The sequence below is a fragment of the Harpia harpyja genome, chromosome 1 (assembly GCF_026419915.1).
Source record: "Harpia harpyja isolate bHarHar1 chromosome 1, bHarHar1 primary haplotype, whole genome shotgun sequence".
Taxonomy (NCBI): Eukaryota; Metazoa; Chordata; class Aves; order Accipitriformes; family Accipitridae; genus Harpia; species Harpia harpyja.
The window spans coordinates 55,263,197-55,289,568 of record NC_068940.1 but is presented as its reverse complement, the minus strand read 5'-3'; the positions used below and the strand labels follow the sequence as shown (position 1 = coordinate 55,289,568).

At 40.2% G+C, this 26,372-nt stretch overlaps 1 protein-coding gene across 3 annotated transcripts in view; it reads left to right on the top strand.

The window, feature by feature from the left end:
* CNTNAP2 (contactin associated protein 2) overlaps positions 1-26,372 on the top strand; it is a 1,249,274-nt gene that overhangs the window by 1,144,423 nt on the left and 78,479 nt on the right. For all 3 annotated transcript variants that reach the window (XM_052795237.1, XM_052795244.1, XM_052795253.1), the window contains 2 exons: positions 9,610-9,855; positions 11,335-11,468. In XM_052795237.1, coding sequence (XP_052651197.1) covers positions 9,610-9,855; positions 11,335-11,468 — 380 coding nt within the window. The remainder of the gene's footprint in view (positions 1-9,609; positions 9,856-11,334; positions 11,469-26,372) is intronic.

Sequence of the window (26,372 nt, the reverse complement as noted above, 5' to 3'; positions counted from 1 at the left end):
TTTCTATTTGTTAGTGCTGAAAACTGGTGTACTCATCTAGAATATTGCCAAGTATGATGTAGTGTGTGTGACTTCATGGGACTTCTCTGCAGAAACAACAACGTGGCACTGAGGATAAATTAAACACAAAATAGACTGGGTTTGGGGCATCCTGTGATCAAAATAGTTGTAAAACCTCTGTAACAAACAGTGCTGATAATGAGGTCTTTAAAACAGTTCATTTTCAGCCCATTAAGTTTTACATTGTAAATTTAACTTGCATTAAGACTTTTAAATCAAGTAAAGCACTAGAACATCTTGTGCATGTTGTCAAACTCCCTAGACTTGTGAAAGAAGGGGATCTTACATTTTCTTTCTAATAGCAGCTCCTGGAATCTTGTACCATGTCCTCTTGGTCCATGAGACAAGACTGGATATGTGTTCTAGGTACAAAGGGCAAACATACAGTACTAATGACAGCAAAAAAAATACTGGCAAAACAGCTGAGTATATTTTAGCTAAAAAACTATTTTAAAAATTTATAAAAATTACACATTTGTTGGAAAATAGCAGGGAGTCTTTCCCTGCTTTCCCTGTAAAATAAAAATGTTACCTCAATTATATTTTAGTTGATGTGGATGAGAACGTCGCAACTCTGATATTTCAGTTTTTCATTAACACTTTGACACTTTTCCCTCTCAAAAAGCACTGAAATGTCTGTGAACATGTTTTTAAAGACTATATTCTCTGTTTTCAACCAATTCCATTCTTTATAGCAAGGACATAATTGAATACTGCTCTGTCACTTGTGATTTTCTAACCTGCACCACAGTGTGCAGCTGGATGCCGTGATGTTGGGTGAGTCTAATATGAGGCAAGCAAGAATACTTTCTTTTGTTACCTTCACTGGGAATTCACATCAGCTGCCAAGAAATAACAAGGTTAGTGCTCTGCACGGTAAACTAGGACTAGGTTTCGTTATTTTACTCCTCTAAGTAAATCTTCCAGGCCAAGTAGCTCTGTTGTTTTGATAATCAATAGTGCCTGACTTTTTAAGTCATCACATTCAAACCAATATGAGATATTACCAGAAAAATATGCTATTCAGCAGGATTGAAAGGTGGCATAATGTAATACCTTTCAATATACCACAGTCTTCTCTTCCTGTTGATTTTAATTTGCCACAGGAAGCTTTTCTTATCCAAAAATTTTATTTCAATATTCAAGCCACTTCCCCATGGTAAACTTTTTGGGGTTGGTTATGTACCGAAACTGCTAGCAGAAGAAGTGATAGGAAAAATCAAACTAAAAAAAACATCATTACTATAAGGAAATTGCCATACAATGGTTCATAAGTAATAAACGCATCTCACAATAAAAACAGGCCTGGCGTACTGTGGATTCTTTTGCTGATGAAATCCATCCTTAGAGCCACTGACTGATGACTGACAAGAAATTGCATTGTCTCCAGCCTTATTAGCAGCAGATCATTATGTGATTGATGTGGTAGTGGCCTGGAAATTAGACTGGTTTTTTTACAAGGACAAAAAAAGTGCAAAAATGCAGTCTGACATCTATTTTAACTTTATTTTTGTTTTGTATTTGGGGCATATGCAATTGTCTGTCTTCTCCTTTCATTGCTTAGAGAAATTGTTCTGAGGAATAGCTGCAGTGTTTCTGCAGTCCTACAGATTGCTTTCTGACCTTTCCCTGTCCTTTGCTTAAGCATAAATTCTCTTTTTTTTAACTCCCACAGCTGTCCTAGCATCATAAAAGCATTTCTGAGAAAAGAATTAATTTTCATTCCTTTAAAAAACAAACTCTTTCCTTCCTTTAAACAAAAAGAGCGAAGGTCAAATGCTGGAATGGCTATGCAGAGCATGTGGCAGCACTGTGATGTGGGGGATCCCCCAGGGAGAAAGCATTCCTCCTTTGGGTATTGAAGTGCTGTGGATCAACAGTAGGAGAAGAAATTGCCCACCACCAAGAGATCATGGCCAAAAAAAAATTAAATAGCTGATGCTGTGACTCATGTGCCTTCAGGTATGCTGGAAGGGTAAATTCAAAGCTTCCAATTTCTATGCACTTACTCAATTTGCATCAAGAAACACCAAGGAGATGAGCACAGTGTATACACTTTTTTCTTTCTTTCAAGTAAAGCTCAGATTCACAGTGTGAATTATTGCAATCCTTATGCCAATGTCCAAACTAAACTCCTTCAGGTTTGGGTTTATATCTGCATGAACCCTGAAAGCCCTTACAGTAGTATTGTCATGGTCAGATTTCCTTCCTTTCTTGCTCCCTTCTCTTCCTTGAAGAGAAAAAATCAGCTTTTTACTAGGCTGAATGGATGCAAAAAAGACATATGGTGCTATGGCACATGGGTGAAGCAGCTCTGCACCCTTCCACAGATGCTTAGACTGACACTTGACCACCTCCAAATTCTGCCCTGGCTATACCCATTCAATTCCCTTTACTTTGCTGGTTGCAAATACATTTCATTGCTTTGCTGTAAGTAATGGGGTTGTGATTGTTCAAGTGGTTTAAGGTAACCAACTTCAAGTTTTCATTGTTCATAATCCCAGAACCTGGAAAATCAAGGCAACAATTCCCTCCCACCCCCAAAAAAATTCTGCTATACACAACATGATAGTGATCTGTTAGCCGAAAATTGTATCAGAAATTTTCCTTGGGTTGGGAATGATAGGCTTCCAGTCTGGTAAGTCTGAATGTTGCAGTCAGGTTTTTCTACCTGTAGATCCAACTTCAGGACTTGGGTGTTAGCCTCTATTGAGTAAATATACATACTCACAAAAAATATATATACTCTGTAAAGCTATTCCATTCTGCTGCCCTGTCAATACTGCCTTACTAAACATGCACAGTTGTGCTTTAGTGCTTTGCAAATTGCATTTCACTTAAGTTGCAAGAATTCTTTTATTGGAAAAAAAATGTTTTTTTTCTTTTCAAAGCAGAACAAACCTTCCCCATACTACTTACATATCTCAAAGAGATAGCAACCTGATTATAAACTGAACTTGCCAGCCCACTTACCATTCATAATAAACTACTTATAAAATGCAAGGATTTCTTGTTCTGTATACAGAAAGCAAATAAATCAGGGTAATAAGTTAAAAAATACTAAGACCTGGCTCAGAAAATGTAATAAACTTTCAATTTCTTTGTCAGCTAACTATACTAGGCCTGCTCTGGTGTCATTGCTCACTGAACGCAGATGTTTTAGGAAAGACGAGTGGAGCAGCTTCAGCAACATTGCCGGTTGCTGCATGTCTGTGCAAAGGCAACTGAAAGATTTGAGGTTCTTGCACCAGACATCAGTGTGCAATATTTATACACCTGCATGCTATTGGTGTAGTATTGGCACCTCAAAAGCTGCTAAGGTATTTATCCTTACAATAGCTCTGTGATGCGAGAAGATGTTTTTATTGTGGTAATGCAGAAAGCAAACGAGATAATGAGAAAAGTAAGGAACTGCTTACTTTTAGCATGGGTACCTGTGGTACAGGAAGGAATTGAAGCCAGATCTCACCTATCAAAGTTGTCACTCTGAATACTGTACGATCATCAAATGACAGTCTAATATTTCTCAAATGGCTCTTGCAAAGCTGCAAGTTTTTCTCTGAGGTTACCTAAAGAGCACCTCCAAAGACTCCCTGGCAGGAAATCATGAAACCTGGTCTGTTGTATATTTGACATTACATTTTTCTTCATCCATCCTGTTTTATTTGGTGGGGTTTTTTAACCGTTATGCATATTTCCATTGGAAAGGGAGCTGGCTTTTCATTTCGATGCAACAGAGAATACACAGCACGGGTTGCCATTCCATTATTCTGAGTCTGCTGTCCTAGACACCACTTCAAACAGCTGTAGCTATAGAAAGATTTATAGTAATTTCACATCAGTGCAGAATGAAGCACAACTATGATTTTCCTGACATTTTTAGGCTTTCCTTGGCATGTGCACTTCTGTCCAGGTATAGCAAGGTAGAATAAAAGGCACCTGCTTCACAGTGCCATTGCAAAAGACGGTTCAGAGCTCTGCCTTGCTTAGGTATGCCAAACTGCTTCCCAGCAGAATCTACCTGTTGGCATTGACTAGTGAGGCTTGAAGGTGTAGTGAATCAGGTGGCTTATACCCCATCTTCTGTGGCACTCATCCTGTTCTACTGAAGGTAGCATGAAACTTTGCATGGATTTATGATCAGGCCCCATAGTTTCACTGGTGCACATTATTTTACATATCCCCCAACTCTGATGGTCATTTGTTCAAGAAAGCTTTTTTTATACTGAGTACCGCTATATTCATATAGAAGCAGCAAACCCTCGGTGGGTTTGTATTCTATTAATGCCAACAAGCAATTGCTGTATTTTGCTGTTTTACTCTACACGCAGAAAATTCAAACATGCATCACAAATTATTACAGTAATGGCAGCCAGAATATGAGACTTGAGGATGTAGGACAAAACCTTTAAATCCCTACTTCTTGGTTTCACAAACTAAATACTATGAGCCTGAAGGTAAAATAAAATGTTGAGTGAGCTAACCTGATAAATGATAAGCATTACCATCTTCAGAGCACTCAAAGTAAGTTGTCTTCCAGATCAACAGCTGTGAGATTCTGACCCTTTACTGATGCCCTATGGCCAGGATGTATCTCAGCAAACATTCTTAATCTTTGTGACCACAGCCTCTAAGTAGCTGCAATTTCTGGTGCTCTCTAGCACATTTTTAGCCACAAGGCAGACAAGCAAGATCTACTTAATCTGTATTTAATATTCATAACTATATGAGAAATCAAAAAGGAAGGAAAGTTATGCACCAGGAAAGAGTTTTTGTTCAACTGCCTAAATTGCCCTAACAATTTTTGTACATGCATCGGGTGTCAGAATGCCTCCAGTGACTGTCCTTGCTTAGGATTTTGAAAATTCTGCTTTCCACATCCAGAACTCTGTGCAGGGAAGACATAGCATTGAGCACTGGCAAGAGTAATATTTTTAATTTACCAAATCTGAGCAGGGCCAAGGATACATTTAGGGCCTCTAGAAGGGACATGCTTACAGCTCTAAGGTGGCATTTCAGTCAGCTTTGTGAAACAAAGAAGCAAGAATCTTTCTCTGCTGCATTTTTCATGTGTCATAGCCAGGTTTCATAGTTGTCAAGGTTTTGTCTCCAGTTTCTCTGAGGCAGGGATTTTACCCTGTTACTGCCCATTAATAAGATTTTTTTGAAGGCCCAGCCTCAAAAAAGACAGAGTTATACCAGAGAAGTAACCAGCATTGTTTTTCCTTGGTCCCCAGATGAAAGGTGACACAAACTAGGTCTTGAGTTTACTTCGAAAAATGTGAAATGGCTGTTGTGAGACAGTGATAGCTGTCCTACTGCAGAAGGTAGATTCCACCTCTTGCAGTGCCACTCTTGAAAAGCTCCTGTGTTGAAATTGTTGGGTTGTTTGGTTGGTTTTGTTGGGGTTTGGGGTTGGTTTGTTGGGGGTTTGTTGTTTGTTTTGTTGTGGGGTTTGGTTTGGTTTGGGGGGGGGGGGGCAGTGGTAGCTCCACAGATCTGTTGCTTCTCTATTTATTAGGAGTAATATCTTGAACTTGATTCATGACAGTCCCTATTAACATTCGTATCCCAACTGTCAGCGCAGAGCAAATTCAATTGCCCTAAAGCCTGCTGAGTTCTGTATCTTTTATATATGCCTCCAGCTAGAAAATCTTGCTGAAGATGTGTTCAGCCATACCTGTGCAATGCTGGCAATGCTCTTCACAGGTGAGGAAAAAGTAATGGAGAAAGAAGACAAGTTCTGGGTGTGACTGAGTGTTTGGCCACGAGAATCGTTATAACTACCTGAGTAGAGAAGGATCAATACTGACATTTCACTAATGTTAAACCAGCAGCAAAGGAGAATTCAAAGGAGGTTCTTAGGTCTGCAACACTGCCCAGAAATGTCATGAGATTGTGGATTTTTTGTAAGAAAAATGGGGGTTTTTTTAGCTATTTGGCTTTTTCATCCAGCCTTTCAATACTCTTGATCCCAGACATGAGAGTGTACAAAAGTAAAAGTAGCTGAGTGCGGAGAGGGAGACTGGGGAGATGACCAAAGAACTGTAACCTTCAAAATAAGTTTGTCAGTTCTGGGTACATGTGCATTTTTTGTGGAAGTTTTGGATCAGCTTTTGCTTCATCCATTTTCAAATTGAAGCTGGACACTTTTGTAAATTATGTGCAGTTCACACTGGGGATATGCATCTCGCTTGATAAAATCATTTCTAATGATCCACAAATCTGTTCTGGGTTCCTCTACAAAGCAAGCCCAAACTGTATGTATTTGCAAAGTCTGTCAACAGAGGATGACCACACTGCATATTTGTATAGAAACAGGTACTGCTTTCCAAAGAAAACTGATCTGTTGCCACCACATTTATTTCCCCAAGTCTTCTGCCTTGAAAGGGCAATTTGCAGAGGAACCCCTTCACTATGCCTTATGCCTGATCCCCCAAGACTCATCTTTTCAGATAGCATTTGAAATATTACAAAAGAAAGCAGAGGGTAGTGCATGGAAACATCATCAACATTTCAGCAGCAGGGTTTGTGCTGCATTTTACCCATTTTATTCAGGCAACTTGAATGGTTTTCTGAATGAAGGACTTCAATATTCCTTCTATCAGAGCTTCAGGAAGATGATACACTTGTGACCTCCAAGTAAATAGTTTTTTCATTGATCAGCCCTCAGCATTTCCAAGTCATCTTATACCTGCATTCAATATAGAGAAAATTATCCTTTAGCTTTTTCTAATATTTTCTAACACTTTAAACAGCCTGCTCCTGTGAGCTGCTGAGCACTTTGCAGCCCTGCTGCAAGGACTTCAGCTTCATTCAATAAAGAGCATAATCGTGTGCATCAACCTCTTTCTTTGCTGAGCTGGAACTTGAGGGGATTCAGTATCTTCCTGTTGAGGGCCTATACACTCAAACAGCCAAAGTGAACCTTCCTCTTACCCTTCCTCTTGAAAGAGGTGGTATGCATGTGAGGACAATTTCCAGGCTCATTACAATAGCTTGTATGCCTGTAACAATACAGCTATACCGAAATTTATTTTCTCAGCACAAATCAAGTTAAACATACAGAACATTCTTTGCTCTGTCATGAAACCCTTTTGGGAAAAAAAAAATCTTACCATTTCAGAGAGCACCATTTACTTAAAGCTTTCTTTGTAGTAATGAACATTTAAAGTAGCAATTCTTAACATTTACAGCTGTGGAAAATGCATTGCACTCTTTCGAGTTCAGCCCCAGAGCAGCGCTGAGGTCAGGACTGAAGGTCCCACTATTCCCAGTGCATGAGGCCCTGGGCAAGCATAGCGCCAGGCAATCCCGAAGATCACTCCTAAAATAAAAGGCATGACAAGCAGTAAACAGGCCAGAGGCAAACATAATTTTGCATCAGTATGCTGTGTGCGTACACAGAGCTTCCGCAGGGGCTGCAGTCCCCGCCAGCAGAATGGCAGTGTCAAATGGCAGGGCTGCCTGGCGTGCTGGGACCCAGCACGCTGGCTCTGGCCAGCAGTTCTGCCAGCGCCGCAGCAGCATAATTGATACAGCATCTGCCTGAGGAGCAGCTTGCATGAGCTACAAGTAGAGGTTGAAGAAGAATAAATTAGCGGTCACAGGGATATTTTTAAGTCAGTCTTGCAAATACTTAGAGCTACAGTGTATACTGCTTTAGATTTGTAAGTGCTAACACTTATTTTCAACACTGCTGTTAACGGCAGAAGGCATCACAATTTGGGGAAGTATTTTCAGGATAGAACCCTTCACTTTTAATCCGGGAGTACTTAAGTTGAGTCTACTGCAAAATATAGTTGTTAAACTGAATTGCCTCTCCCATAACTGTTTCAGGATGATTTAAGGTTTCTCCTATAAAATGACAGCTATAAATCTATCAGAATGATCGAATTATTTATAGCACCTTGGGACCACAACTTGACTCCATGTTTTATACAGCCGCACGGTGACAGTGACTATGATATTTTGAGTTTTGGAAAATTTTTGTATGGTGACACGAAAACATAAAGCTTTTCCAGCACTAGATTTAGCAAAGTTCTGGGAAGGAGCATCAATAAATTCTGTTATAATTTTACCCATCTTCTTATCTTTTCTCTGCTCGGCTACTCTAAATAAAGTCTGCAGTCTCTTTCCTGACTTGCTCTGTGTCACTGCACAGCTTGTAAAATGGTCATCTTGCTTCATATGTTTTGAGACAAAGACTTTGCTTAGAATTGTGTGAAGACTCCAAATGCTAAAAGGGAATAAAAATTAAAATTTCTTCTAAAATAGAGATAGTATGTTGATTTTTCAGAAGTTTGGATGGGCAACTTTGTACCAATGTGTGGCAACTTTGCATCATGTAGGAAGGTAGTAAATGATGAAAGATTTTTTTAAAGACTGGTCACATCTTTAAGCATTGCTTATAACTGTTCTTTGAATACAGTACTCATATGCTGTGCTCATAATCTTTATTCATCATTCTTTAACACCTTATGAAATGTTTATGAACATACCTTCTCAATTAAGTTCACATGTAATTTAAAAATTTCCTTTAATGATGTTGTCCCAGACAGCAAAGCCTATCCAAGACCACAATGTCACTGACTGCCATAGGAAGCCAGTCCAGTGTAGGTTATAGACTACCAATGGTAGGCAACTGTGCTGTGTTTCCCGTAGGAGGCTGTCAAAGTCAGCCTTCGCTGTAAGAATGTCAACCTTGAATTATGTTTTTAATGTTAAGAAATAGGCAGGACTGCATTATTATGAGAAGTAATAACAATGCTTTTTCAGCTGAAAGCATTAATTCTGCCAAAAGTAGTTTTATTTTCTGTCAGGAGTGTTGAAATATGGCATTTTGTCTCAGATCGGTTTGAAAATTTTGTCTGGGTAGCACCTCGTGGGAGCTGCAGTTCAGGTGTCTCTTGCCTTGTTCCCCACTGAGTCAAGCTCCCTAGTTAATTTTATCTCCCATAAGGGCATCCTGGTCATGCAGTTCTCATGAAGGATTGTGCTAGCAGTGGATAACTTTCTAGCATTGTGTCCAATCCTATTTCAAATCTTTCAGGTGCTAGAATTGGCATCAATTCCTTTGTGAGGTACTTCCAAATCCACTCAAATTTGCTGGTCAGAATTGCTGGTTTTCCTTTTTCTTGACAGTGTTTGCTTACTGTGTCCCTTAAATCTCTCTTCCTTGTATCTCCTTCTTTGGAGCATTATCTACTGCAAGACTTCAATGAGAATAAATCTAAAGCATGGTTCTTCTGGTCTGTAGTACTGATACGAGATATAGGCATAGACCTTCTGTGTGACCCAAAGGAAATCTTTCCTTTGCTCTGTGAATCCAGGTACCCACCAATAAAATGGAGATGGTCCTTTTCATTCTCCTTGGAAAATAGTGAGGCTCTTGACCTAAAAATATTGGCAAAAAGGGCTTAAATAATACAGCAGTAGAAACATGCACAGATTAGTACTGATCAAGTCAATAGTAATATGTTTCATCCAAAATGTGTTAGCACGTTTAATTTATCTTATTCTTTTTCTTTTTTTTTCCTTATGTTTAAGATGTTGGAGCATTTTTTGAAGAGGGAATGTGGCTTCGTTACAACTTCCACTCCCCAGGGACTAGCATGAAAGATTTAGTTAGCCGAACACTTTTGAGTTCTACAGATCCTGAGACCACAGCACCTGACCTCAACTTGAATAAAGAAGAGCTCAGCTTCAGCTTCAGTACCACCAAGTCGCCTTGTGTCTTATTGTACATCAGCTCCTATACCCAGGACTTCATGGCTGTGCTTGTCAAGCCATCTGGTAAGCAACTGCTCTGGGCTCTCTCCATTGAAGGCACAATTGATAATAACACCAGGCTGGCATTCAGCTGAAGCTCTGAACTAATGAGAAGGTCTCTTCACCCTTGTCATGTAAAAGTAAAGTACGTGGGACCTGAACCTGTATTCTGCTGTACTAGATTTTGTACTGATATAACTGTTCAATTTAGTGGGATTTCATTAGTCAACACTCCCTCTAAAAACAAAATGGAAAAAAAAAAAAAACCTGCTATAACAGTCAGATCCATGCCATGAAGAAGCATTACGGAGGGGACAAGCAGGCAACCATATGTAGGCACCTTGATTGCTGAACTCATGGCAATATCACCAATAGTCCATGGAAAGTGTAATGTACTGTTCTGAAAATCTGGATACCCACTGAGGTGGCTAAAATATGGATGTAGCACAGTATATAAGGTCCTAAACATTTTGGTGATGGTTGAAGGTTGGATATGGACCATTTGCTGTTACAGTATTAAAACTGTATATAAACTGAATATACTTTGATTCCAAATAATGCCTTAGTGTCGCATGAAAATCATAATTAGGGTGATTTTACTACTGTTCTCTTTAATGGGGTAAGTTAATGAGTATTCCACATGCCACTCATTTTTTTCACTTCATGGGGAAGAAAGAAGGTGCATGAGAGAAATCCCACATCATACCCTTTATAACTATAGTTATAAAGGTCTAAGGCTGCTCTTTTGGGCCAGAATATTTCCAGTTTTGATCAATAATGGGGTCTGCATTTCCCTTTTCAAACATCGTTCCTTTTAATCAAATACTAACATTTGTTATGAAGAGCAGACACTTCACTTTTGTTTAGAAAAGAAAAATCTGTCTGGCAGTATGTCATGAATATCAATTAACCACTTTTGACTATACTTTTCTAACAGTATAACCTGAAGTTTTCATTTCACCGTATATTATTAAACTTCCATAAAAGTCCAGACGGTCACCTGTCAACAACAATGAAATGTGAGAGCAAGAAAGTCCCTTGTGTAGATTGTGTCAGTGTTAAGTTGTTGTAATTTTGCCTTTATTCAATGCATATCAATGGTTTATTCTTTAGAAAACATCATGTTTTGTATAACTTCAAAGAATTTTACTGCAGCAAGGTTAATAATCACAAGTGCTACTTGATGTTCTCAAATTTGTACCAATTGTCTATATTGTTCAAGGCATAGCTCCAATTTGTTTGGTTTGCAATCTAGAGTGTTTACAAACACTTTGGTTTTGAGATGCTGGTCATTGTCATGCTTCTGGGTTATAAACTAGAAGCAGTTTTCAGCCCAGTAGCTTTATAGTCTCAAACACTAGCTCTTCTCCTACTGCAGAGACCAGCTCTGAGAGCAATTTAAGTGTAAAATGATAACAGTTGTATGTGAAAGTAAAGAGGGGAAAATAGCTGGTGAATAAAGACCAAAACACCTGAGGGTGCTTTTCGCATTTCTTTCACTAGGGAATCTGCAAATTCGGTACAGCCTAGGAGGCACCAAAGAGCCATATAACATTGATGTCGACCACAGAAACATGGCTAATGGACAGCCCCATACTGTTAACATCACACGGAATGGACGGGACATAGTACTGCAGGTAAGTTGTAGGCTGTTTGATTGCATTACTTGTAGCTTGTAGCATTTTGTATCTTGATGGTCTCCATCCCTCTGAAGACATGAGTGCAATTTAGGAAATAAAAAGTACAGTAGATGGGGTTCTGCTTGCTGATAGCACTCCTAGGAGTTAACAAAAACTATTCTCTCCCTCTATTGCATCAATTCATGTTGTTCTGGAATCCTCATTCTAGTGTGATCACAGCTGGGCTAATACAGGTGTCACTGTAGATGCTCGAGGGCATCAGAGACATCTGGGCTGATAGATAACATGGGACGTAGGATAAACCTGCACCATTCTGGAGCAGCAGCTGGAAGCCAGGAGGGATACCGTACAGTGTCTTAAATGGCAGTAGAGCCTGATGCACAGATAACTAAATATCATGCCGTAAGTCTTTAGTCTGCAAATGAGAATGTCTTCAAATTTAAATTTACCCTGCAGTCCAGTCAAATCGGAAGAGCTGTTCTGCAAAGATGAGCAGATGCTAAAGTGTTTGTTTGACAGGCATCTGAGACAGAGAATATTATTGAAGGCGCGTAGCTCTAGCTTATTTAGTTTTTGGTACAGCACAGGCAGGATCTTCATCTCTCTGTATCTCAGTTTACAAATCTTTGAGGTAGTATAATACTATTTAAATAACTGAGGGGAGCACTGCAAGAAGCAATCAATGTTTCCAGGCAGCTTTCTCTCTGTGGTCATTACAGCACTCTGTTTTCATTCCCTGGTTGTCACATGTGCAAACATGGAGGTTGCAGCAGGGTATGAGAACAGTTTTGTTGGCAGGAGGGTCAGGTGGATGGGATAGATTAATCTGGATTTGATAATTCATAAGCAGCAAACCAAAACGAATAACAAATGAAATATAAAAAGGGAAGTCTCCTTGGGAACCAAGCCAAAAGGTGAAGGATAGTAGCTGTCACAGTATTATCTACCTAAATATTAAAATAGATCCTTGACAGTTATCATTTCAAGGCATCAAAAGGAAACCTTTCCAGTGCATTACAATGCCATTTGACTGAGACTCTCAGTACTCACAATTACACTGGATGCATTGAAGTGAAATTGTCATAAAATTATTTGCAAAATGCCAGATAATCTAAAAAATATATAGGTGATACATCCAAACACTTTTCAGGCTTTTGGAGGTTGGCAGGGGTATATACTGATATATGCATCTTTCTTGCATGCTGTTGCATTTGGATTTATTTCTCTTATTGCTAAATGGAAGCTAAAGAAGACCTACAGTTAGGTTCCCTTCTGCTGCTAAATGCTTCTATTTTGGGGAGGTATGGCATGTTTCCTATGGAGTCATAGCTGGCTGATTTAGGCAGCTGTAAAACTAAATAAATTATTTTCTGAAGGGACCAGATGAGATATCTTGCCCACTTGGAAAATATGTACACAGTTAAGTATCCCAGCCTTGCATCAGCTCACCTACATTTGGGGCCCAACAATTTTTTTTCTTCCCAGTGTTTTATGAGACTACTACCTATCTAGGGCTTTGAAGAGCGAGAAACATTTTGGTTAGCGTTGCTCTGCTGAGGTAAAAATTTCTTAATCTAGTCAGTGTGCTTAAAACACAGCTGGTTCATGTAATCAGAAAGCAAATATATGTGAGGCTTATTAAATGAGATGATCTGTCTGATGCACATGCAAGAATAGGGACAGGAGGGACCCATACAAAGCAAATCCAGAAATTCTACCCCTACTGTATCCTGAAACAGAAGATTTCTATCAAATTTTGTTTATTCTCCATAAGGAAGTTGATTTTGTTACTTATCTGGTTACATTCTGTAAATGAGAGAACCAATATGAACAGAAATGGATCTGCTAAGTAGATTGTTCACTTGAAAATGAGTCCTGTTTTCAAATATAAACTCTTCATGGTGTCTCAAAATACAGAAGATATAAATACAATTTTTCTCAGTATCCAGAGGGCAAATCATAAAGTATGAGTTTTCTCTTGCAGATCTGAGCAATGAACATTTGAGTAGACTTTTATTTCCTGCTAAATCCTTCTCCAACCTGATGAGCAGCTGGTTTGCTTGCTTTTAAAGAAGACAGCTTGCTTGCCAGGTGCTGTTGCTCACACTTCCACGTCTCTACATGGCATAAAAATGTCACAAGAAGGATTTATTTCTCATCAAAGCTTCAATTCAAGAGTACTCAGTATTTTTGAGATCTTAACAGCAAGTTCATACTTAGAATACCTGTCTTTCTAACTTACTGTAATAACCCTGTAGTGCCAGAGAGATTTAAAAAATCTGCAGCCAGGCAATAAATTGCTACTATATGAACTGTGTGAACCGGAGTTTTATCATGATTCTCAGGAGTTTCATTTATATATAAATACAGCACAAGACTCATTATTGAACTCTATGAGACCTCACTCGATGCTGGTAGACGGGAGACCGCTGATTACTTACATAAAAACAGAGTTACTGTCCAATCAGTCAGAATTTCAGGTGAGCTTTGAAGTAAAAATATCTGCAGTATTGTGTATCCATAAGGTAACAAACAAGCACAAGAACAAAAATTTAGTGTGAATTGTTTTCATTAGCATTACATCCCTATTCCTAACATACCAAGACGGTCAAGACTAAAGGAAGTAGCAAAGCCTCTGTCAAAAGGTTTTTATATTTCAGTTTTCTACATTCACTGACTTCAGACAAATCAATAATTAGTTTTACATTGAATAACAAGCTCCAATTTGTGATGCCAGTGGTTTCTCAAGGATAAGATTAAGGATATACAGTTGACTTAGGTGTCAGGAAAACCAAATTACATAAATTCAGGGACAAAGATCTGCTTATTTTCTGTTGTTGCCATGAGGTGGGCAAAATTAACATTTGCTAATAAGAATTCCTATCTCTCGCCTCTAGTAAAAAACCAGATACTAGTAACCATGGCACACCTCCAAGGCTGCATTAGTTCACCTGTGGCAAGAAAAAGCCCAGAATGACAGATGGGGAATGCATTATCCCAGTAAATGACATTTCAAGAGCTCAGCTTTAGGTCATGGAGGGCAAGTTTTACTTCGTTTGACTTCATTAAAAGGTTTCATGCTTCAGCAGGGTATTTTCCATATCATAAAAACCAGATCACTCTTTACCAAGCATTCATGGGTGATTAATGCTATTCACACATCAGTAAAATCTTTTAAGAAAGCCAAGGACAAAAACTCCCTAGCAGAGGTTCTGATCCAAAGCCCACTGAAGTCAGTGAAAGGCCTTCCATTAATTCCAGCAGGCTTTAAGTTGAACCTTAAAGAACTGCAACAGTTGTATCCTTAGTGCAAGACTGATACCTCCTGCTTCTGTGCATGTCCCCAGAGTAAAATAAGGGTGGAACCTGGATCATAGATGTTTCTGTTCTGTTGCACAAAGCTGTGTCAGCGTGTTACAAAGAAAAAGAGAAAAAAACCAATCTATGTGATGTGCTTTAATTTTCAGTGGAATAGAGCTGATATAGTTAACAGACTTGGACTGGACCTCTCATCTTCCGTACTAAGATATTCTTGTACATTCTCAACAGATCTCCAGTTCTTCATACCTGCTTTAAAGCCATTTCTAGGAATGGGTTATGAGTCACAGCTTCTAATGCCTTCTTTGTTCCTGAAAAGGATTAGACTTGAGCAACTGCTTCAGGACTCCAGTGTCCCAAACCCATCCATATACTTTCAGGACAACTATTAGCAGACGGTGCACATCTGCTCAGAAGACCGTATGGAAGGAGAACTGACAGTTCTGTCTTTCAGGTTTGAATGATACGGAGAACTGTGGTAGAGAAGCTATACACAACAATACCAAATATTCACAGCGTTAAGTGCTGACTCCATTCAAAGTGAATTTAATTATGAGGCTTTGTGGAAATCTTGACCTGAACTCAGCTGTTGATAAGATTGAGAATAATCCAGAAAATTTACTTGTAGAGATCTCCATTTTCCAGCTTCACCAGAGACGTGCAGTAGAAATACACATCTTCTCTGAAAAATAATCAATGAAATATTTGACTCTTACCCAAATGAAACCAAGAAGAAGAAACAGGATTTTTGCAAGTCCATTCTCTTATTTCCATTTGGAACTCTGCACTGTTTGAAGAGATAACATTTGCAAACTCTAGGTGTTTAAAAAACGTAAATCATAGAAAGTTAATTCAAAACTAATCTGAAGTACAAAATAAAATGGTAAACATAATAGCAATAAAATAAAATGGGTGAAGTAGAGCAAAGCAGTCTGCATATAATCCCAAGCTTAAATGCAATGATTATATCAAAGATTTTTATAATTATAGATTAAATTTTCATCTCATTAAAGGGAGTGGGAACTTCCTCATAGACTTCAGTCTATAATAGGGGCTATAATTTCACTTCCTATCATTATTGTTGCTGTAGAATCATACCTAACTATTGTGTTTCATATATTTTGAAGCCTCAAAAGTATATGATTGGTCTGTTTGAGCTCTTGCTTAACAGAGGTCATAAAATTTCACCAAATCATCTTCTGCAGCTAACCTGAAAAATGATAGCAGTATAACATGTTTTCTAGGAAGACATTTTATCTAGCTTTAAAGACTTCAAATGATAGAAAATTTACCATATCCTTTGGCCATGTCTTCCAATGTTTAAGTGCCATTCCTGTAAAGAATTTGCACCTAATTTACAGCTTGAATTCTGTAGACTTCAGCATTTAACTTTAGGATCTTTGTGTCTATGCCTGATAGATGAAAGAATTGTTTCGTGTCAGGTGTCATTCCCCTTCACACTTTCTTAGAGATGCTGATTAAAACATCTTTCATCTTGTCTGTAAGAAGCTAAATAAATTGAACTATTTTAGTTTACCATCAGAAGTCTATAAGTTTTGAGCCATAAAAAAATTTTATAACTCTTCTCTGAAAACTCTCACACTGAGTCACATTTTGGAAACCTTTACCCTAGGATTAGACATGGTGATGGTATTTATGCCATCAAAATGGTGTAGAAATGCCATCTTTATTTATTTATTTCCTTCACTTTCTGGGCAAACATGCTGCCACAACATCCTTTGGACAGTGCTGTAAATTGTCTAGACTCCTGATTAATTTGAAGTCTGGTTTAACTGGCATTTCACTGACCATTAGAGAATGGGGAAGTACTGTTCATGATTTGAAAGGAAACAACGAGACACTATTTACAAATTCCATAGCAGCTGGCATGAATAAAACATGTTTTAAATATCCGGAACTCTAGCCACAGGTAAACATGTAAACTATAGTTAATATCAATGCAACTGTAGCCCTCTGCTTTTTTCTAATAATCAGGCAATTATATTATATTAAAAGCATATTTAATTGATTTCCAAGCAGGTTTTGCTTTAAAGAAAAAAAAATCATTTGTTCTATTAATAGTAAAGGCCTTCCTGCTGAAATGAATTATTTAAAATCCCTGGAGATACATCATTTCCACTATGTATTGCCATTCTGCAATGGCAATGTATTACATAAAATGCTAGTGCAACAGGAAGGCAAACTCAGACCATTTGCTAGAGCAGAACCATACATTACATCTGCATGTTTAATGCATTAGCAGTCAGTTAACCCATAGCTGCTAAGCTCTTTTCTCAATCAGAAGTCACAAGAAAATGGGGTTTGCTCAGATTTGAAAATACAGGTTTTTTCACAAATAGGTGAGAAAGTAGCATAAGAAGCTATTGATATAAGCAATTTTGAAAATAAAATAAAGCTTATATTGATATAGTATCTCATTCCTATAACCCTAAACTCCATCTGTTTTCCAAAATATGAAGAAATACAGACCCTGATCTTTGCAATTTTTTCAAATTCCCTCCAAGTATAATGATGTTACAGATGTTGCAGAAGACTAGGTGTTCAATTCTCAAAAGAGTCTGTAAACAACAGCAAGAAACAGCAGAACAGAATTTAAACCATATGCATCAGAATCAGCAATTAATGAATAATTCACCGACCAATAATTTTCTTACCTGTTCCTTTGTGCTTACAGGATGTCCATGAGTTCCTAGCAGTTTTGTTGATTTCATCCTTCACTGAATTTAGTCAACTTCTTTATTTTACAGTGTGACTTACAATCTTTCAGGTAAAGACAGCAGTTTGGGGTAGGCAGGAAGCTCGTAAATGAGCCATTTCTACTTCCCTTTTGTGCACAATGGAGTTGGTCAGTGGCATCTGCCAAGTCAGCACATCCCCATCGAATTCCAGCTAGCTGGAAGTCAGATAAATATTTTCATAAACAAGAACTCCTTTCACTGATCAGTAAGGAAAAGGTTGAATATCCTTACCCTGAGGATTAGAACACAGAGTCAGATGTTTCTCTTACCAGCAGATATACAGTGAGGAAAACATGATCCATAGAGCCCCGTCTGGGGTTAGCATCTCGCCCTGTGGTTTCATGGTTGTAAAACCTGAGCCTGCTGCCTTCCCTGTAGCTGTTGCAGAGGTGCAGGGGCAGATGCTGAAGTATGTATCTTTAAAAAAGTTTTACCCTCTCTCTGCATCAGCTGAGGTAGTTTCAGACCTTGAGGTCTTTTGGAAGAATATTCTTCTTTACTTTCTGTTCTGTAAAACCACTCCATAGGAGAGGAACTCTTTTACATATCCATCCTTCTCACATCTTTTCAGCAGAGCCTGTATTGCTGGATTCAGAGGAATTTTTCAGTTGTCTTGTCCCAAACTTTGGCTATGTCTAGGCCACATATCATGATAAGACCCAGAAGTGAAATGTCTTCCTCACCCTACACCCCTGTTTCCTTTGGAAATAAAACTCGGGCATTCAGGGCACAAGTATGGTGCAGTCTGATAGCACCTCAGTCTGCATATCAGAGCAGAGCAAAGGTCTGCAGAACATATCAGCAGGTTTATCCACCTCACAACATGTGTTACTTACATTGGCTTATGCTGAGACTATTTCCTTCTTTTATAATGTATTTCCAGTGATGCATGTGTATGTTTTCCTTGGCCTGTATGGTTGCTGGTTTGGCATCATTTTTACTGGAATTAAAGAAACAAGGAAAGAACAAAAGAATCATTAAGTATTTTCAGAGTCTAAGATTAAGCCTAAAAAAGTCAAAACTTAACGTGAAATAGGTGCTTTCCATTATATGGTAGCACACATTGGACAAATTAATGTTCTGTGAAAGTCATCGTTAGGTACCTGAGGTAGAGCTCTAATTTTAATAACTTGGCTTTATATGACCTGCTATTGCTTCTGTTAACATTTGTTGTGATTCATCTATTAAAGACAGCAATAAAAAGTCAACAGATATGTGAAAGAAGCATCAGAGAATTGTTTCAATTGAAGGCAGCCAGACTAAATAGTGTCCTTTTCCTTATCAGTGCTTCTGTTACATTTTGAGTTATGTATCTACATTTCCATTTAAATTTTATCCCAGTTTTTGTATTTTTTACAGTGAGGCAAATTATCCCTGACATTATTTATCAGAGCAACAGCAGCTTCAAGAATATATGCAAGCTTATTGCACATAAAGGATTCAAGTTTTTAAACAGAAAAAAACCCTTTATTTTATTTTTTTCTGCAATGTATCTATGTTTTTTTGTGTCTGTATCCCATGTTGATCATGTTTCTAATTTAAATCTGTGCAAAAAGAGACTTCATCATAAAAGACTGCAGTTGACATTTATTTAAAAAAAAAAAACTGCAAAAGGCTAAATCAATGCATTAAACCAACAAAAGAGATTTGGAGTGGTTCCTAAAACAGTATTAACAATACCTTTATAGAAATTTCATCTGAAGAGCTCAAAGCACAATGCAAACCTTAAGTTTGCCTCACATCATGCTGGTGAGGTATGTGCCTCCTCCTGTGTTCCAGATGAGCGGTGAGGCTGCAGGTCTGTGACAGTCTAAGCCAGTAAAAAGTGCTGGGTTTATGGTCCTGCCTTTTTCTCTGGACCTACTATTCATTTACAGTCTCTGGCTTGTCCCTGCTCTGGCTCTGATCTGATCTACAATAACCTGGGTCAGGGACCTAACCTGGGAGAAAAAGATCGGTGAAGCACCAGTGCCACACTAAGGAAGGAGCTGAATTGCAGTAACAGTGGCTTTCATCAGCCTGAGGAATTACACAATTGCCACCTGAATCTCCTCCTTTTCTGTTGTGTTAAAAAAAAAGAAAATATTTTCAAATATAACAATATTAAAAACATTGTTTGTAAGTTTTTTCCTAACCTTTCAGCAGGGGAATAATCATAGAATCATAGAATCATTTTGGTTGGAAAAGACCTTCAAGATCATCAAGTCCAACCATTAACCATGCCCCTTAAACCATGCCCTGGAGTACCCTGTCCACTCGCTTTTTGAATACCTCCAGGGATGGTGAATCAACCACTTCCCTGGGCAGCCCATTCCAATGTTTGACAACCCTCTCAGTAAAAAAATTTTTCCTAATATCTAACCTAAATCTCCCTTGCCTCAACTTGAGGCCATTTCCTCTTGTCCTATCTCCAGACACCTGACAGAAGAGACCAACACCCACCTCACTACAACCCCCTTTCAGGTAGTTGTAGAGAGCGATAAGGTCTCCCCTCAGCCTCCTCTTTTCTAGACTGAACAACCCCAGATCCCTCAGCCGCTCCTCATAAGACTTGTGCTCAAGGCCCCTCACCAACTTGGTTGCCCTTCTCTGGACACGCTCTAGCAGCTCAATGTCTGTCCTGTAGTGAGGGGTCCAAAACTGAACACAGTACTCGAGGTGCGGCCTCACCAGTGCCCAGTACAGGGGAACAACCACCTCCCTGTTCCTGCTGGCCACACTGTTCCTGATACAGGCCAGGATGCCGTTGGCCTTCTTGGCCACCTGGGCACACTGCTGGCTCATACTCAGCCGGCTGTCAACCAGCACGCCCAGGTCTTTCTCTGCCGGGCAGCTTTCCAGCCACTCTTCCCCAAGCCTGTAGCGCTGCATGGGGTTGCCGTGACCGAAGTGCAGGACCCGGCACTTGGCCTTGTTAAACTTCATACGATTGGCCTCAGCCCATCGATCCAGCCTGTCCAGATCTCTTTGTAGAGCCTCCCTACCCTCAAGCAGATCGACCCTGCCTCCCAACTTGGTGTCGTCTGCAAACTTGCTGAGGGTGCACTCGATCCCCTCATCCAAATCATCAATAAAGATATTAAACAGAACAGGGCCCAACACCGAGCCCTGGGGAACCCCACTTGTGACCCGCCGCCAACTGGATTTCACCCCATTCACCACGACCCTCTGGGCTCGGCCATCCAGCCAGTTTTTCACCCAGTGAATAGTGTACTTATCCAGGCCACAAGACGCCAGCTTCTCAAGGAGTATGCCATGAGAGACAGTGTCAAAGGCCTTGCTGAAGTCTAGGAAAATTAACATCGTCAGCCTTTCCCTCATCCACTAGGCGGGTCACCTGGTCATAGAAGGAGATCAGGTTTGTCAAGCAGGACCTGCTTTTCGTAAACCCATGCTGACTGGGCCTGATCCCCCTCTTATCCTGGACTTGCCATGTGAGTGCTTTCAAAACAAACCGTTCCATAATCTTTCCCGGTACCGAGGTCAGGCTGACAGGCCTGTAGTTCCCCGGATCCTCCCTCCGACCCTTCTTATAAATGGGAGTCACATTGGCAAGCCTTCAGTCCTTTGGGACCTCCCCTGTTGACCAGGAATGCTGATAGAGGATAGAGAGTGGCTTGGCAAGCACCTCTGCCAGTTCCCTCAGTACTCTTGGATGGATCCCATCAGGTCCCATAGATTTGTGAGGGTCCAGGTGGCGAGCAGGTCCCTAACTAATTCCTCCTGGATTAAGGGGGGTATGTTATGCTCTTCATCCTTACCTTCCAGCTCATGGGGTGGAGTACCCTGAGGATGACTGGACTCACTATTAAAGACTGAGGCAAAGAAGGCATTAAGTACCTCGGCCTTTTCCTCATCACTGGTTGCTATGTTCCCTTCTGTATCCATTAAAGGATAGATATTCTCCTTGGGATTCTTTTTACTGTTAACATATTTGTAAAAACATTTTTTGTTGTCCCTTACGATAGTGGCCAGATTTAGTTCTAGCTGAGCTTTTGCCTTTCTAATTTTCTCTCTGTATGATCTAACAAGATCCCTGTACTCCTCCCAAGTTGCCCACCCTTTCCTCCAGAGATGATAAACTCTCCTTTTTTTCTTAAGTCCTAGCAAAAGCTCCCCATTCAGCCAGGCCGGTCGTTTTCCTCGGCAGTTCGACTTGCGGCACATGGGAATAGCCTGGTCCTGAGCCATTAAGATTTCCTTTTTAAAGAATGTCCATCCCTCCTGGACCCCTTTGCCCTTCAGGACCGTCTCCCAGGGGACTCTCTCAACCAGTGCCTTGAAGAGGCCAAAGTTAGCCCTCTGGAAGTCCATAGTGGTGGTTTTGCTGACCACCTTCTTTGCCTCACCAAGAATTGAAAATCCTATCATTTCATGGTCACTAAGGCCAAGACGGCCTCCAACCATCACACCTCCCACCAGTCCTTCCCTGTTCGTAAACAACAGATCTAGCAAGGCTCCTCCCCTGGTTGGCTCACCCACCAGCTGTGTCAAGATAACCAGAAGTTATCTTCCACACACTCCAGGAACCTCCTAGATTGTTTACTCACTGCTGTGTTGTATTTCCAGCAGATGTCTGGAAAGTTAAAGTCCCCCACAAGGACAAGGGCACACGATTCTGAGACTACTGCCAGCCGCTTGTAGAACGATTCATCCGTCTCTTCAACCTGGTCAGGCGGTCTATAACAGACTCCCAGCACAGTATCTGTCTTATTGGCTTTCCCTCTCATCCTCACCCATAAGCACTCCACCTTGTCATCAGAATCGTGTAGCTCTGAACAGTCAAAACATTCCCTAACATAAAGAGCCACCCCACCACCTCTTCTACCTTGCCTATCCCTTCTGAATAGCTTGTAGCCATCCATTGCAGCACTCCAGTCATGGGAGTCATCCCACCATGTTTCCGTGATGGCGACTAAGTCATATCTATCCTGCTGCACAATGGCTTCCAGCTCCTGCTGTTTATTGCCCATGCTGCGTGCATTGGCATAGATGCATTTGAGCTGGGTCATCGAATCCACCCCTAACATCGGCACGCTGCCCCCAGTCTCATCTCTGGTGCACCTAGTTTTATCCCTTACCCCCTTCGAACCTAGTTTAAAGCCCTTTCTATGAGCCCTGCCATCTCATGAGCAAGGATTCTCTTACCCCTTTGAGACAGGTGGACACCATCTGTCGCTAGCAAGCCCGGTGCTGTGTAAGCCTCCCCATGATCAAAAAACCCAAAATTCCACCTATGGCACCAGCCTCTGAGCCACGTATTGACCAGGTGTGTTTTCCTGTTCCTTTCAGTGTATTTCCCTGCCACTGAAGGGATTGAGGAAAACACTACCTGTGCTCCCGATCTTTCTACTAATCGTCCCAGTGCCCTGAAATCCCTTTTGATTGCCTTTGGATTCCTCTCTGCAATCTCATCACTGCCAACCTGCACAACCAGCAATGGGTAATAATCAGAGGTCTGAACCAGACCAGGGAGTTTCCTGGTAATGTCTTTTACCCGGGCCCCAGGGAGGCAGCAGACTTCCCGGTGGGATGGGTCAGGTCTGCATATCGGGCCCTCTGTCCCCCTTAAGAGGGAGTCGCCTACAACAATTACCCTCCTTTTTCTTTTTTCAGAGGATGTGAGAATGCGTGGGGATGCCCGACTGGGCTTAGGCACCTCCCTAGATAGGGCTTCATCTACACCCTGATCTTCACTGGCCTGGTCCTCAAGTTCCAGAGCCCCATACCTGTTGAGTAGGGGCAACTGGGAAGGTGAGGGAGACTGGGAGCGGATTCGCCTGCCTCCCCGAGCAGGGACCTGTATCCATTCCCCTCCATCTCTTAGGTCCCTCCTGCCTGGTGGCAGGAGGGCAGGGGAACCTCTGATTCTTGCAGTCTCTATCATCTATATATAGATAGATATATCTTTATAGAGATATATATCTATAGAAATCATCTATATTTCACCAATAAGAAGTCATAATATCTCCTATTTGATTTTCATAGTCAACTTCCTGCTTTCTCCTGCACTGGGAGGAGCTCCATCTAAAAACCTGCACACCAACTTGTCATTTGCTTGGGCTCTCACACCTAGTCTATTCTAACCTTGTAGACATTTTTGAGCAGGAACTGTCTTTTTGTTATGCAATGTTATAGCACTTAGCACAAAAAGCCCTTGTCCATGTCTAGAGAAGTATTTAATACGGGTGATAAATCATAATAAAGCAGAAGAGAAATACTATATTGGTCATGATGATAACACAGCCCCTTCTTTATCCTGTTATTACTGAAGTCAATAGCAAAGGCGTATTGACTTCAAATGGTGTGAGATTAAGCCTTACAGCATTATTATTCCATATAATTTTGAAAATTTTTTTTTATAAATTATCTTCAGCATAAAGAAAAACCTTAGCTTTGTAGCAGTACACACACACAGGCTGGATTGACAATGATACAGCTGTAGATATATCCACAAGGTTAATATAATGTGTGCTTATGTATATATACCTTACATATATATCTTTTTATATTTTTTTCCCAAGACTACTAAGGTGATGTAGGCATTATGTTTGCCAACATTGATATGTCTGTTAATCTCAGCACTCCCGTCAAGATTAGTTTTATTATCTAAGCGAACAGTAATTTAAAAGAAATAGCATTTTCTTGAACTTCTGCTTAAATCCCAGCAACTTCAGATAAAGACAGTCTGCCCTGGCGTGGCGTGACTTGAGAACTGAAACTGCAAGTTCCTCAGAAACTGCCATCCGCTTTCATCTGTGTAACACTCAAAGCCACACTGTGTGTTTATATTAAGCTCAAACGAAATTAATGAGTTTTTAAAGAAAAGTAGATGTAATGAAAAATCTTAAATATAATTTAAAAACTGTAATTTAATACAAATTCATGACATCAACCTCTGTGTATGCAGAGGTTCTATTTAATTTTCATTAAATAATGTAATATCTTTTTTCAAATATCATTTGACAGTAGTAATTCTTTTTTCATTATGTGTCTTACATTGAATTGATAGCCTTGTATTTCATACAAAGGCTGCAGGCTGCTCAGTTCTAGCTGCTTACACTTGAGCACCCACTGGATGGCAGTCACGCACAACTTTGGAAGGAATTCGGCTTGGTCCTTTACTCGCTGACCTAAGAAGAAATCCTAGGTGAAGCGTCTCTAAAAAAAAAAGTTTTCTTTTATTAGATAATGCTAGTTTCGAACAAAGACAAGCAATAAAAGTGGGTGCACAGAAATCTCACTATTCCTTCACTGTTGTCTGGTGGTGCACCATTCCATTTCAGGTGCCAGGATTAGAGAAGGGCGTAGCTCAAAGCTGGCCATGGAAAGCAATGCAGGCATCCCCCATGGGGAAGAGATGCCAGAGCTGGCAGTGGAGCAGGAGCTGGCTCTATCGCTGAGCAGAAATGCTTGCCCCTGCTGATGGCAAGGCCAGGAAATCAGTATCAACCATTTTTAAATGGAGATTTATTTCAACCAGGAATTGAAACAACCCAAAACTTCAGAGTCGTTAAACCCTTAAACAATTAATAGCTGAACCCATTCTGAAATCTTTCCTTGACTTCAGTGAGGTCTGGAAAATCTATGCAGGTAGATTGATTCAGTTATCGATTCAGTACAAGAGCTCAGTTTAAACTAATAAACCTAAGCAGTAAACTGGCTGTATGTGTTAGAGCCTGCAATGTAACACAGCGTTAGTCTCTTTGTTGCCATCCCTGGCTCCCGCGCGTGACAGGATCTTTTGCCTCTGCACCATGATGGTATGTATGCTCTGCCACACTGAAGTGCCAAGGGGAGATGAGGTCACTGGAAGGGTTTATTTATTTTTTTCAATCTGGCCAAGATCACCGCTAACTAAACAGTTCCGAGGTGGAGGGAAGAGGGGCACGCCTGCTCGTATCTTTGACTCCTTTTTGGCTGCACCAGAAGGCTGCATGGTTTCACCACCGGCGTGCCGTGCTGCAGCCTCTCTCTTTGAGCTTTGCCACAGAAGTCCCACTGGAGGACTCCAGTGTGCGGGTATGCATATGGGTCTGCCTCTGCCTCCCTGCTGTGCTTGTGTAGGGATTTGCCAGGGGAATCCATTATGGACCAGCTTTTCCACATCCTGAACACTAACTGAAGACAAAGGGAGTTTCACCCCACCACAGCTGGCAGGATTTGATATTCTGTATTTGTGCATGTAAATGCTCACAGTGATTCATCGTTTAAATTGACTTTTCATTTTCAGGTATGTCCTGCAGACACAATTAGAATTCTCAGGTAGAGGCAGCCTGTACATTAGGCAGGGATGACCTTTTTATTACTTTTTCCTAATAGTTACTCTGATAGTGGACACCCAGACCATGGCTATAGCTCTAGCATACCCACAATACATTGATAAATGAAATGATAGATTGATGATGATTTTTATGATTTATTAGTATCTTATCAGATTAATGATGATCTGATCAACCCCACTGCTCAGATTCCAAATCACAATAAAAAGAAATATTTAAACATTGCTCCAAATTGATTTTGGAAAAGGAAGAACTTTAATGTCGATGATGTCGACAAATACCAATGTACATGGTAGTACACCAGATTATTTTATCAGAGTTATGTCAGAATATTTTAAGTCATACATGCAAAAGGAGAACCTAGAAGATGAATCCTGTGCAATCAGAATGTATCAGAAATAATTCCACTGCAGGCGAAGAAGTTAGATGAGGTTAAATTCTTGACATATGAGAGGCTGGAGAATCAGGGGTTTGTGGATCAGTCTTTTCACCAATCTTTTGCTGATATGCCTCTCTAAAGTCTATACCTTTAGTTTAATAAC